Source organism: Festucalex cinctus, chromosome 4, assembly GCF_051991245.1.
Source record: "Festucalex cinctus isolate MCC-2025b chromosome 4, RoL_Fcin_1.0, whole genome shotgun sequence".
NCBI classification, from domain to species: domain Eukaryota; kingdom Metazoa; phylum Chordata; class Actinopteri; order Syngnathiformes; family Syngnathidae; genus Festucalex; species Festucalex cinctus.
Window position 1 is genome coordinate 10,956,659 of NC_135414.1, and position 12,134 is coordinate 10,968,792.

General features: G+C 35.9%; 1 protein-coding gene and 1 long non-coding RNA gene across 3 annotated transcripts in view; both read right to left on the bottom strand.

Moving 5' to 3' along the window:
• Nucleotides 1-12,134, bottom strand: part of kcnq1.1 (potassium voltage-gated channel, KQT-like subfamily, member 1.1) — a 34,142-nt gene that overhangs the window by 19,300 nt on the left and 2,708 nt on the right. The window contains exon 2 of the mRNA XM_077518826.1: nt 8,998-9,088. Coding sequence (XP_077374952.1) covers nt 8,998-9,088 — 91 coding nt within the window. The remainder of the gene's footprint in view (nt 1-8,997; nt 9,089-12,134) is intronic.
• LOC144017764 (uncharacterized) lies at nt 253-4,581 on the bottom strand. 2 transcript variants are annotated; one of them, XR_013283248.1, is made up of 8 exons: nt 3,809-4,581; nt 3,059-3,200; nt 2,856-2,933; nt 2,712-2,782; nt 2,546-2,597; nt 2,368-2,430; nt 1,748-1,927; nt 253-566 (listed from the first exon to the last, which is right to left on the bottom strand). It is a non-coding gene; the product is annotated as an uncharacterized LOC144017764 (long non-coding RNA). The 2 variants fall into 2 exon arrangements; XR_013283249.1 differs by having other exon boundaries at nt 3,599-4,581.

Below are 12,134 nucleotides of genomic sequence, written 5' to 3' on the forward strand. Positions count from 1 at the left end.
CAAAAAATATTGGGTTAGTCCACTAGAAAAAAAAAAAGTTACCGTATGTTTTTCACCTAGTGTTTCTGCAGATGTCTTACAACTTACTTGGATGTATTATTAGCTTGTTGTTTTCCTTAACCATACTTCCCCATATGTATGAAAATCTTAGGACAGAAAATATGTTTAATATTCAAACATTTATTAGAAATCAAAACACAGTACTTTGTAACTGAATTCTGGGGAGAATGGAGGCAAAGAAAATAACACCCGTTTGGTTTCTGCCTCAAATAATGTTTGTTTTTATTGTATTATTCTTTTTCTTGACAAAGGAATGAAATAAACATGAAATGAACTGTAGGAACATCAGTGTATAAAGCGGTAACCATTTCACTTTGACTGTACGTCAGTCCATAAAAAGACACACTAAATTTGACTTGCGTTCGCAGTTGCGTCCAAGCAACATCAGCATTGCACAGCATTGCTTGGGATGCCACCGTTACGCTAATGAGCAAAACGCAGCCAATGCTTGACAGTAACACCAAAGTCCTGCTGAGTCAGTGTACGGTCAAGCTGTCGAGCAGCAACTGAAAGACAAGATTACAAAAGAGAAGAGAGTTAGTATCCAATACAATTTATTGTTTTAGAAAAAAAGCTGTTCTGTTGTTACAGTAACTATCAGTAAGTATTAAGTACCACTTTTTGTTGAATTTGACAATGTTGGTAAATACATGCGATGTCAATATAAAAACCACTGTAGATTTATTTTAGTTAATTAGGACAATTACAGAATGTTGAATGTGCAATGTAACTAGCTACTAGCATGAAAGTGTGTCGTGTATAGTTAGGTACATTGTTTATTTTATTTTCTATTTTTACGACGACTTAAAGAGGGTAATGGTCAGAGGCCATTGTTCAAATTAATAGCACAAAAGGAAAATGAAGTCTGGTTATTTGGAACGTCGTTAACTCGCTGTCTAGCTGGTGAAATTTAGAAGCTTCGGAGCGAGGACAGCATAAAGATGAAAAGGTAAGGGGAGTAGCGGTGAAGAAAAAAAAAAATACTGATTTTTACTGAGCTAAAGAAAATAATGTTGACATAATTTATTAGAAATGATTGACTTGTTTTGATAGCCACTGCTGTTGCAGGCAAACCTTGTGTTCCAATAAAATATTTTGCAAATATATCGAGTTGCGTATGCCTAAGCCAGGTCATGCTGCACCTCCACAAATAATGGTGCGACTAAATCCTGTGCTGTGCGAGCAACCAAAAATGTTACTCGCACCAGTGCTAGTAGTGGAAAAGTTAGTGTAGAGCCCTGGCCTGATGGAGTCCATCTTGACTGCAATATATTAATGAAAAGACAAAGATACATATACTAATTGCTGTTTTTGTGAAGTATCAATGATGGGGTTGGTTTTTTTTCATTGATTTCGGAATTGACCATTCTCTAATTAATAGATAAATAATGTCTATGTGGAGCCGCACTTTTAAAATGTGTCTTTTCTTAGTGTTTTTTTTTAAAAGCTTTTTCTGGGAATTTTCAGTCATTCAAAAATATTTTTGGACAATTCAAAACAATTTTTCAGTTATACAAAAATGTTTTCGGAGAGTCAAACCCTTATTACGAGGTTTCGGGTATTGGAAGGATTCTGACTCCATACCCCAGGTGGAGTGATTTTACACAACAAAAGAAAGCAGCTCAGAACATTCTGCTCAAAAACAACTCTGTGTTGTAATAAGTAGTTTACATAGGCGATAACTCACCAAACATACAGTCTTGCATCACTGTCTCCTTGAATGCCTTCTTGCCAATGCAACACTTGTCTTGCTTCCCTGCCCAGTTGTATTCATTTAACAGCCCAGGGCATTTGTCATCACAGTTGCCATCATCCGTCTGATTAGGTTGTCCGAATTGGTGCCTTCAACGACAGCCAGGTGATTAATCTATGAGAGACGACATTATTATTATTATTAATTTAATTTTTGCACTCAACTTTTGTTGATAGAATTCTCCCGATGCCTGAAGATTTTACTTTGAAGTAAATTACATAACCTTTACTAAATTTTGCAATATTCATATACATCACCCCCTCTCCACCCCCCAGATGACTAATTAAATAACTAAATGACTAAAACTGAAAATAAAAATAATACATTTGTATTTCATTTTTGAATTGTATATTTTTCATCCGTTTTTACTTTCACTTTTAGTAATTTACTTATTTATTTAGTCATTTATTTATTTAGGCATTTATTTATTTTGAATTTTGGCAGTTTTGGTCCTCCATAATTATGCCTTACAAATTTGAAAAAAAAAAAAAAAAAAAAGTGTGCTAAGATTTATGATGATTTGGTTCTACAACAGTGACCTTTGAAAAACTTACCAACTACGAATACAGTATTTCCCTTTCTTCCGGTTGGTCCCCAAGCACCGCAAAAAGGGTTGCCTGAAACAAACAGAAGACCCTGTTCAACATTTTTTTTTCACAATGTGATTGTGTTCTTTCATAATCATAGTAGTTATTATTACTCACAAGTTAAATTAACAATGGGTCTAGGTACCTGTTGTAGAGCTGTAATTGTGTTTGTAGTCTTGAAAAAGTGAGTTGTGCACCTAAACAATATCAACAACACAGCATGTAAGTTTCAAACTTACTGTACAAGTCAGCAATGTGTTACCGCAATAATATCATCACAATCATGTAGTACAGTGCGCAGAATCATTTACCTGTCTTGCGCTACTCCTCAGAATGGATTTTGTGGACAGAACATTTTGAAGAAACACTCAGAGCCTGAAACCTGAGCACAACCGATATTCTATTAATTATTATGTTATCTTATATTATGAATTCTGAAAACATACCAACATTACCTTAAAAAAATTTGCACTTTGCCCTCTTCCTCCTTATAGGTAAGACAGACCTCTGCATGTTCTCCTTCCCCATTAAACCTGTGCCAAGTTATATTCTCTGTCACTAATTTCAACATTTGGATGTGGTGAAAGGTAGTTCACCTAAGCTTTCTTCAGATTCTTAGAAATGAATATTTTGAGTGTTTGTTCACTTGTTTACTTACCAAAGAGGTTCACCAAGCTCTGGCCAAGGTACAACATGCCGTCTTAGTTTGAATAAGTAGTAAATTACTAATTAGCCATCTGGTTTCGAAGACGCTGGCACCACCTGTACGCCATGTGACTCGTCAAAACAGCACAAGTTACCTGTACATCAACAGACAACAAATGATATTAAAAGCAACAAAGTACAACATTTACACCTTTGTTTTATTACAGTGTGAAAAAAATGTGTTCATTATAGGCTCAATAATTAGTAATTACTAAAAAATACTTTTACTTCCCTCAACAAATAAATATCCTGAAGCATGATTCGACTAGATTTCGTGATGAATTAAGTTATATACAGAAGTTAAACAAATTACAGATAAACCTTACATTACTATACAAGTGGACTTAATTTACTTTAAAAACTAAACCTAAAAGAAAACGCTATTCAATGTTCTATCTTCAACTGTTAAACCAGCCTGTTAAAAACGACTGAAAAAAAGATACATTCTTCATGTAAACGCTCCTGTAGCCTTCAGTGCCGTTCGTTAGCTTACTAGCATATCAGCAACATAGCACACAGATAGGCTTGTAGTAACTCTCATTGTTAAGAGGCCGTCGGAATTAGCAACTTAGCTTCAACGTTTAGGATCATTCGAAACAATTTCTTCACTAAAACCACCTCTAAAGACCAATATGCTTAGCGACCCAACTGACAATGGACATGGTGATACATATTTGTTTTATTTAATGTAACTTTTACCGACCTGAAACACAGAACGTCGACGTTTGGATTCCCGCTCTTAGCACGGCTGTCGGCAATTTGAAATTCTTCTTCTTCTACGCTGTGTATGACTGTGTGTGTCAGTCTGGTTAGTAGCATGTCCCGCCATCTAGTGGCGTACTGTGGAACAGCGATCCAATAACGTTAGAAAGTACAGTAGATATTTAAATCAACTCGATGAAATTAAAATTGTATGAGATATATAATAGATTTTTAAAACATAACCTGGGAAATGTGTGTAACGCATAAGTCATTCCTCTTTTGTATTTTTTTAATATAATATTATGCACACAATGTACATATCACACAGCACTATAAAAAATACATAATTCAAGCTCTGCATATTTTACAATACAAGCTGAATATTATCCCAGAACAATGTAATATTTGGTGCTAGTGATAATTTGGTACCTTTTTATATGATTATACTCGCAGAGTTGCGTCTCAATAAAATAGCTTCATTACAATATTGCCCCCTAAAAGCTTTACCTCTGAATCAGATTTCCACTAAATGTAAATAATTATCTCTTTCATATGAATATTCATAGTTGTTTTTATTTTAGAATTGTTAGACTTAAAGTTTATGCGTTGCAGGTTGAAACAAAACTGGTCAGATAAAATGAGATTTTCTCTGATCAGCCAGTGAGTGCACCTAACTAAATATTATGGCATTGAAACTATTAACGGGAAAATTTAGATAACCACACACGCACGCACGCACACACCAATGTCTGTGAAGTCAATTCAGTAGTTGTGTCAATATGAAGTCATAAAATATCAAATGTAAAACATAGGAAAATTAAATACTTACCCTTGAATCGCTACAAAGAAATGGTGAACGCACGTTCGAACAACTTCTCTCTGGAAGCTTCATGAAAGTTCGTTCACAGAATTCACACACAAACTTTGATTGTTTGACCAGAAACATATTGAAATGTCTGTGTGATGATGTATTAAAATTCTTCTTAACATCTGTTATGCAAATAAGTATGTGTAAAAAAAATGTGTGTAGAAAAAATAAATAAATCTGAAACTGCATTTAAGAGTGGGACAAGACTGGCTATACATATGTGGCCCAGAGTTGTAAATTGATAGCTGGGCCAGATGCGTCACACAGCAACTGGCCCACATCCTGTTTGCCAGAGTCAAACCAGTGCCACCTTTGCTGCTCCTGGGCCATGTTCGGCCCACATGCCTTATGCCAGTGTCGACTGAATGCCACCTGTGCCGGACTTATGCCGGATGTGGGCACATATTTTTGATGACTGGGCTGAAATGCACAAACTAGAAACTCTAACGTGTACAGTTTATTTGGTGGAAATGCCAGGTGTTTCGAGTACATTCAAATAATTTACAAGTTTTGCAAATACAGTGTTCCCTCGTTTTCCGCTGGGGTTAGGTACCAAAAAATACCCGCAATAAATGAAATCCGCGAAGTAGTTAGCTTTATGTTTTATATTTATTATAAATGTTTAAAGACTCTAACACCCCCCACCCACCAACCTGTCCCCAAAATACTTCCCCTCCCCCTCTCCTAGTCAATTTCTCAGCTGAAGGGGAAAAAAAACGAGAAGGGCAAACATAGATTCAACGTTAATTAAACATTGACCTTTCAAACGTTTTAATTCAACCAAAATACAACGTTGATTCAATGTTATCTTTTAAACACAAACTTCAATGTTAACATAATGCTGTTGAATCAATGTTGATTGACCAATCAATCTTCAACCGTAACCAAAAATCATCACACAGAGTTGGCTTGCCGCAGCGTGCGATGTCACCGGGTCGCAGCAGCAGGTGATGAGCAGCACAGGACTCAAACAATCAATGTGAATGTGGTGTGCTTTTCTTTTCTAATTCAACGTTGAATAAACATCTTTTGCTATCTGGGTTGTGAGGTAACTTCTACTTGTCTAATCTGACTGAACTGAGAGATATTGATTACCTTTCATTCTTTATGGAGTACAAATGAAATAGGATGTTCATACACACAAAGATATAACATGAATCATTCGTAGTTCAGTTGTCTGTCAAGAATTATCATGGTATAACTGTGTAAAATGCGGTTACTTATGTGAATTGTCACTAAGGATAGTTCCAAGTTTCACCACTTGGCGGTGCTGTTGCTCCATCTAGACGTTCCAGGAAGGGCGAGACGCCAGAATATCCTTTGTGATTGATAAGAAGTCATGAACATTCCTTTGATCGGTCATTTGTGTATTCCAAATCATTGGAGCCATTTGTTCGGGCTCCGAGAAGACGGGCTTGAATACACTCCTTCGGCAGACGCATACATTCCTTTGTCACCTGGTCAGCGGCTTCAAAAGAGCCTTGTTGGTGGTTGGATGACCACCTGCAAAGCTAACCAAGCCTGGATCCTGTTTTGAGAAAATTAGAGGGTGGATTGGGCCATCGGCCATAGTTGTTACAAATACATTGAAAAACCTGGCAAGATAAAGTCTTTCAAAAGACTTCCAATGTACTGTACTTGCCGTGATTTTCATCATTTCTTGTAATGGAGAGCCATTCAGAATGATAGTGGGCAACGTGTATTGAAATGCAAATGCGGTTGCTGAACATCCGTGTAAATAAATCACTGCTAACCACACATGTAACCTTGAAGGTACAAAGATATAAGCAAGTTGTTTGGCAAAGTTTGGCTTCTTGATATTTAAAAGGCATTTTGTGTGTATTTAGTGTGTGTTGGTAAAAACACTTATTGTGGGCCCTTAAAGTCATTAATGAGATTTTTAAAAAAAAAACTCAGATAATTAAAAAAAAAAATCAACAACAGAAATAAAGCCGCACAAGTGCTGTCTATTAAAACATATACAGCATTTGCTTCTATCTACACTTTGCACAGTTTATTAGCAAAAATATAAATATGATGATCAAGGTCAAAAACAATCAGAGCTATAAGAATTATAAATCGATCAAAATATACAGAACCAAGAAGAAGACTTGGTTGAGTTTAAAATAGCACAAATAATGTACAAAGTTTATAATAATCTACTCTGCCACAGTACTCAGACGTTTGAAAATAGACACAGTCCTTATGACATAAGGGGTACAAGTACAAAAACTAAAACAAGAACAAAGGTGTGTATCTGGTGTGTAAAAGTGTGTATCCGTAAAAGGTGTAAATTTGTGGAATAATTTGGGAATTGATCTGAGAAAATGTGACTCACTTCTGGAGTTTAAAAAAAATGTTTACAAGTAAAGTTAAACAAATTACTTACGTCAGACCAGAGTATGAAAATTGTACATGTGAGTATGGGTATATGATTTGTGTGCACTTGTATATATAACCAGGTGTATACATTTTATTTAAAAAAATAGTAAATTAGTATTGTATCAATAATGAAATAAGTTTAAATATATAAAGTAAGGGGGGTAGGACTAGATAAGTTTTTAACTTCTTCTTACTCCCTTCTGAACATGTAAACTGATTGATTCATTGATGATTTTATTGGGGTTTTCTTTTCTTTTAATTTCTGTTTTTCTGCTGTTTGCTTATATGTTCAATAAAGAAATCAAATCAAAATCATCTAAAACAATCACTGTGGAAAAACAATCAAATCGAAAACAATTACACCTTTTTCTCCGGTGGAGTGTCCAAAGGACAAATGGATTGGAAAAAAGATCAATTAAGTCACATAATTACACCAACATGTGGAAATGCACATGTGTTTGATCCTTGAATCAAATAATTCCTGGTTTTAATTGGATGTAAACAGTCTTCATCATTTCGAAGACATCATGAGACAAACACAATCAACAACAGCACGTCACCATGGTTAAGCTTTTCACAAAATAGTTTCTCGGTTTAGTCAAGAGTGTCATCAGCAGGTTGCAACAGAGATAATGAGCGACTGCAAGAGTCACAGAAAGGTATACAAGTGGACATACTTGAAAATGTACTGGACAATTCATGAATCCAACATCTGATGTAAATTCTGCTACTCAGATCCTTATTAGAGAACAGCAAGTTGTGCAGAAGGTACTGGAATATTTATATACTTGCATTCAGAAATTGACATAGCGAGACACGAGGAAAACATGGCAACTAAATCAAACCAAACAATACAGACTTTGACAGACTACCTTAGAAAAGTACAACGTACTCTATGCTGGAATACAAACATTTGAGTGAAAAGTTCAAGTTTTTAGACAGTTAATTTCCTGTTTATGCTTGTTATGTTTTCTCGACACTCCATGCTTCAAACATTACTACTTTTATGGTGATATTCTCAATTCTCATTCATCCACCCACACTGTCAATCTACCAAAGTAATTCTCATTCAAAGGTCATACAGTTTCCTTATGATGATTATTTTTTATTTTTTTTTATTTTTTGCATTGTTGCGGATGGTTATATAAAACCAAGTTTTGTTACTGCATGGGAATATTTGAGTTTTATGCTCAGGCATGTGTGAACTTGGAAGAAGTCATCTTTTTCTGAAAGAAGGACCTTTTATTAGCAGGGTGTTTAGAGAAGAATATAAATATCCAAAGGAAAATGCCGTGAACTCCGTAGACTCACAAACAGCAGTAAGACACCAACTGAGTTCAAGTACTTTGTGTTTCAGTGTCACTTCGACATTATACGGGTTAGAAACTTCAACTTATAACATCATGGCAGTTATGAATGCTAATGTGTGCATAGAGGTAAAATGAATGTTAACACAACAGTTCTTAGGTGTCAATTAAAGCATTCCGACATCTTTTTGTCTAACCACCCCACGGTTGAAGAATTAAAGCACACCCTCTTTTTGAAAATCTTTAAGAAATGACTACAAGTCATGCACAAGAAACTCGGTGTGGTGCATGGTGATACAATGTTAATTCACCACCCTGTGAGGTCACAATTAATTCACAATCCAACACAATACAGCTTGTTTGCAGACACATTTGTCTGAAAGCAAGTCTTCAGAGCGAACATTGATCAGAATCAGTCCGTGCTTCTCATCTAAATAACTTGTGCAGCTCAAATGTTGGACTCCAAAGAAAATTTACATAGAAAAGTTTGACTTGGTTTGGTTTGAAACTTCACATTAAGATGACATTATTTACATTAACAACTTCATCCCTTCCTTTTTAAAGTGGTGAATTATTCATGACCATCTGATTCATTAGGACAGTCTCTATTTGCTAATCAAAATTAACACTCACCAACCAGAAGAGCACCGGGAAAGCATATTTCCCATGCCTGGGGATGGTTGAGAGAATGCTGAGAATCAGGCAAACCATAACTATGAGGAACCTGAAAAAGAGGGATACAAAGAGGAAAAATGTGAAACCATTTTTATTGTCTTAAAAAAGGGTGCTTGTTATATTGCTGTTTTCTCTCATTTTAAACATAGAACAGGACATAATTATTACAGTATTATTTTTACATTGTTGCCATGACTAGTCTTCTATTGTAGAGCCACAATTCAACATTTTCCCTGTTGTAAAGGATGTTATATTTGAGTTAAAATAAGGACACACTACTATTGTCCCAAACACTTCACCGATCGATTTCATGAGATAAAACCTCAAATAGCAAAAAGTCAATTATATGTCTGTGTCTGAGCAGCTCCGTGTGCTTACATCCCATGCTTGGAGACATTGCATTTTCAAAAACACTCCAGTTGGGTTGTGGGGTGAGTCATAATGTAAAGTACATTTTTGTCATTTGTCATTTCACAGTATTATTTGCAGTACAATTGTTTTTTTTGTTTTTTTTTGTTTTTTATGCCAATCCTCTCTCTTTTGATCACTTGTAGAAAATCTAATGAAAACGAACGACAAGGTAGCTATGACGAAATAATTTGAACAACAACAATTTCACACATATAATTGTTTTGTTTTAGTTTTGTCACTATGATATAAAGAAGTATTGCCATAAGGAGGACATAAAAATGGTAAAATGGTGCTCATTGATGACAATTCAGTACCCTTCTGTAGTCCTGGGGCATACTGGAATGGCTTATCTTGGAAACACAGTCTTCTGTGCTAAAACCTATATTGCCACAAAGCTGATAGTATTTTGACTATATTTCAGCAACCCTTAAAACCCTACTAGTCTTACAGTATATGACCTGATGTGATTGAAACTACATCAAAGGGAGGTCTAGTTTTTACTTCGGGACTCAGAGGACTCTTATCTCGTAATTCCACAGCTTGAGCAGCATGAACTTTTCTGTGGCCCAGAACTTTGGCTCTGCACACACAAACCGGAGATGTGATCGTGGTGCAGGTGCGATACCGCCCCCATCAAATTCAATTTATTTTTTTTTAAAAAAAGGGCTTAGAAGTTAGAACATTATGATTTATGAATTTGTCAGACTTCAAAAGACAGTTGTGTTTTTTGTTTTGTTTTATACCCATTAGGGCTGCACGATATTGGAAAAACATGCGATATGCGAAAAAGTTGCTGAACATAGCGATATCGATATTATTGTGATATTTAACATGTACCTAAAGAAATTACATTTTTATTATGTACCCCATTTTCCGCACTATAAGGCGCACCACATTATAAGGCGCACCTTCAATGAATGACATATTTTAAAACCTTTTCCATATATAAGGCGCTACAGTAGAGGCTGCGGTTACGTTATGCATCCATTAGATGGTGCTGCGCTAAAGGGAATGTCAACAAAACAGTCAGATAGGTCAGTCAAAGTTTATTAATAGATTACAAACCAGCTTTCTAACAACTCCATTCACTACCAAAATGAATAAACAGCTGTTTTAATATTTTCTCTGAGGTAAAGTATTAGCATTAGCTAGCGATGCAAGATGGCGGGATCTTCTGCGCTTGCGCGTCACCGATCGTGCAGGGTCACCGACAGCGTCTTGACAGCAAGACCTGTTGCGGCTCAAGATTGATCCATATATAAGGTGCACTGGATTATAAGGCGCAATGGCGCATGGTCAGCTTTTGAAAAAATTGAAGGCTCTTATGTTTAATAAATGTCAAACAAATAAACATGGCAATCTGACTGGTCAAATTATAAAAGCATAAAATTCCATATCAAACTTATTGCACGTCTTTGCGATGTGCATATTGCATAGGCCAAAATCGCGATATCGATATGTTTACGATATATTGTGCAGCCCTAATACCCATACAGACAAGGAATACATTAAGTTATAATGTATGGTTATAATGTATTAAGAATTTCGAGGCCGTGCCAACTGTCCTTTTAAAAAGAATAAATAAATAGCGTCACCCTAATATTATTTTATGTTATTTATAACTGTGCGAGTGTGATTAATTAATTAATTCAGCTTTTTTCTGAACCGCTTACGATACAGCAGCAGACAACCATGCAACATCTGTCAGCCTTCTTCTCCAAAATAAAGCACATTTGAACCCACCTATCACTGAAATGCGACACTGTGTTTAAAATACTCTTACTATAAAAGAACATGTAACCTCTAACAAGAGTATTTGGAATTCATTCCGGTGTCGTTGTAAGATGTGATCGGGCTGCCATATTGTATCGGGGGTCGCCTGCAGATGACGTCACGCTACAGGATTGTCCGGAAATTGTTCATTTACAATTGTTCAAAAGAACAACATTTATGGACTAAAATAGTAAAAACATAAATAAACTTAAAAATATAAAAGCATGATACTTTAAGAGTGAAAAAAAAATAGATTGAACCGCCTTTGCACTTGTACAGCAGCGCTAACGAAGGTAGCTTCGGTTTAGTTTCTTTTTTAGCTTTTCACAAATCAATTACAATAACAAAATAACAGTCTTAATGATAATAGGAACACATTAATAATCTAAACTGACAATATTTATCATATCTGAGACAATTATTTTGTGTATTTATCATTTAGTCACTCTATCAGGGGTGGCAAACTGCGGTTCTCGGGGGCCGGAGTCCTGCAGGTTTTAGAGGTTTCCCTGCTCGAAGTGCAGCTGATTCCAATTAACAGGATCGTTATCAGGCTTATGCAGAGCTTGCTGATGAGCTGATCATGAATCAGCTGTGCTGAAGAAGGGAAATAGCCAAAAACCTGCAGGACTGCGGCCCTGGAGGACCGGATCTCGCCACCCCTGCTCTATTTTATTATTTATTCAATATAATTTGCGTTTATAGTCTTAGTTTTATTGATCATTTCCAGCCAATCCTGTCGCGGGACGTATTCGTTAGGCAACCGTGATACGATCTGGCAGCCCGATCACATCTGACACCGACACCGGCCTTATATAGGAAGACCATTAAAATATGTGAGTGAATATTACACGTTTAGTTAATGCCAGACAAATAAAGAAAACATTCTATGTTGCCATATTTCACAGAAA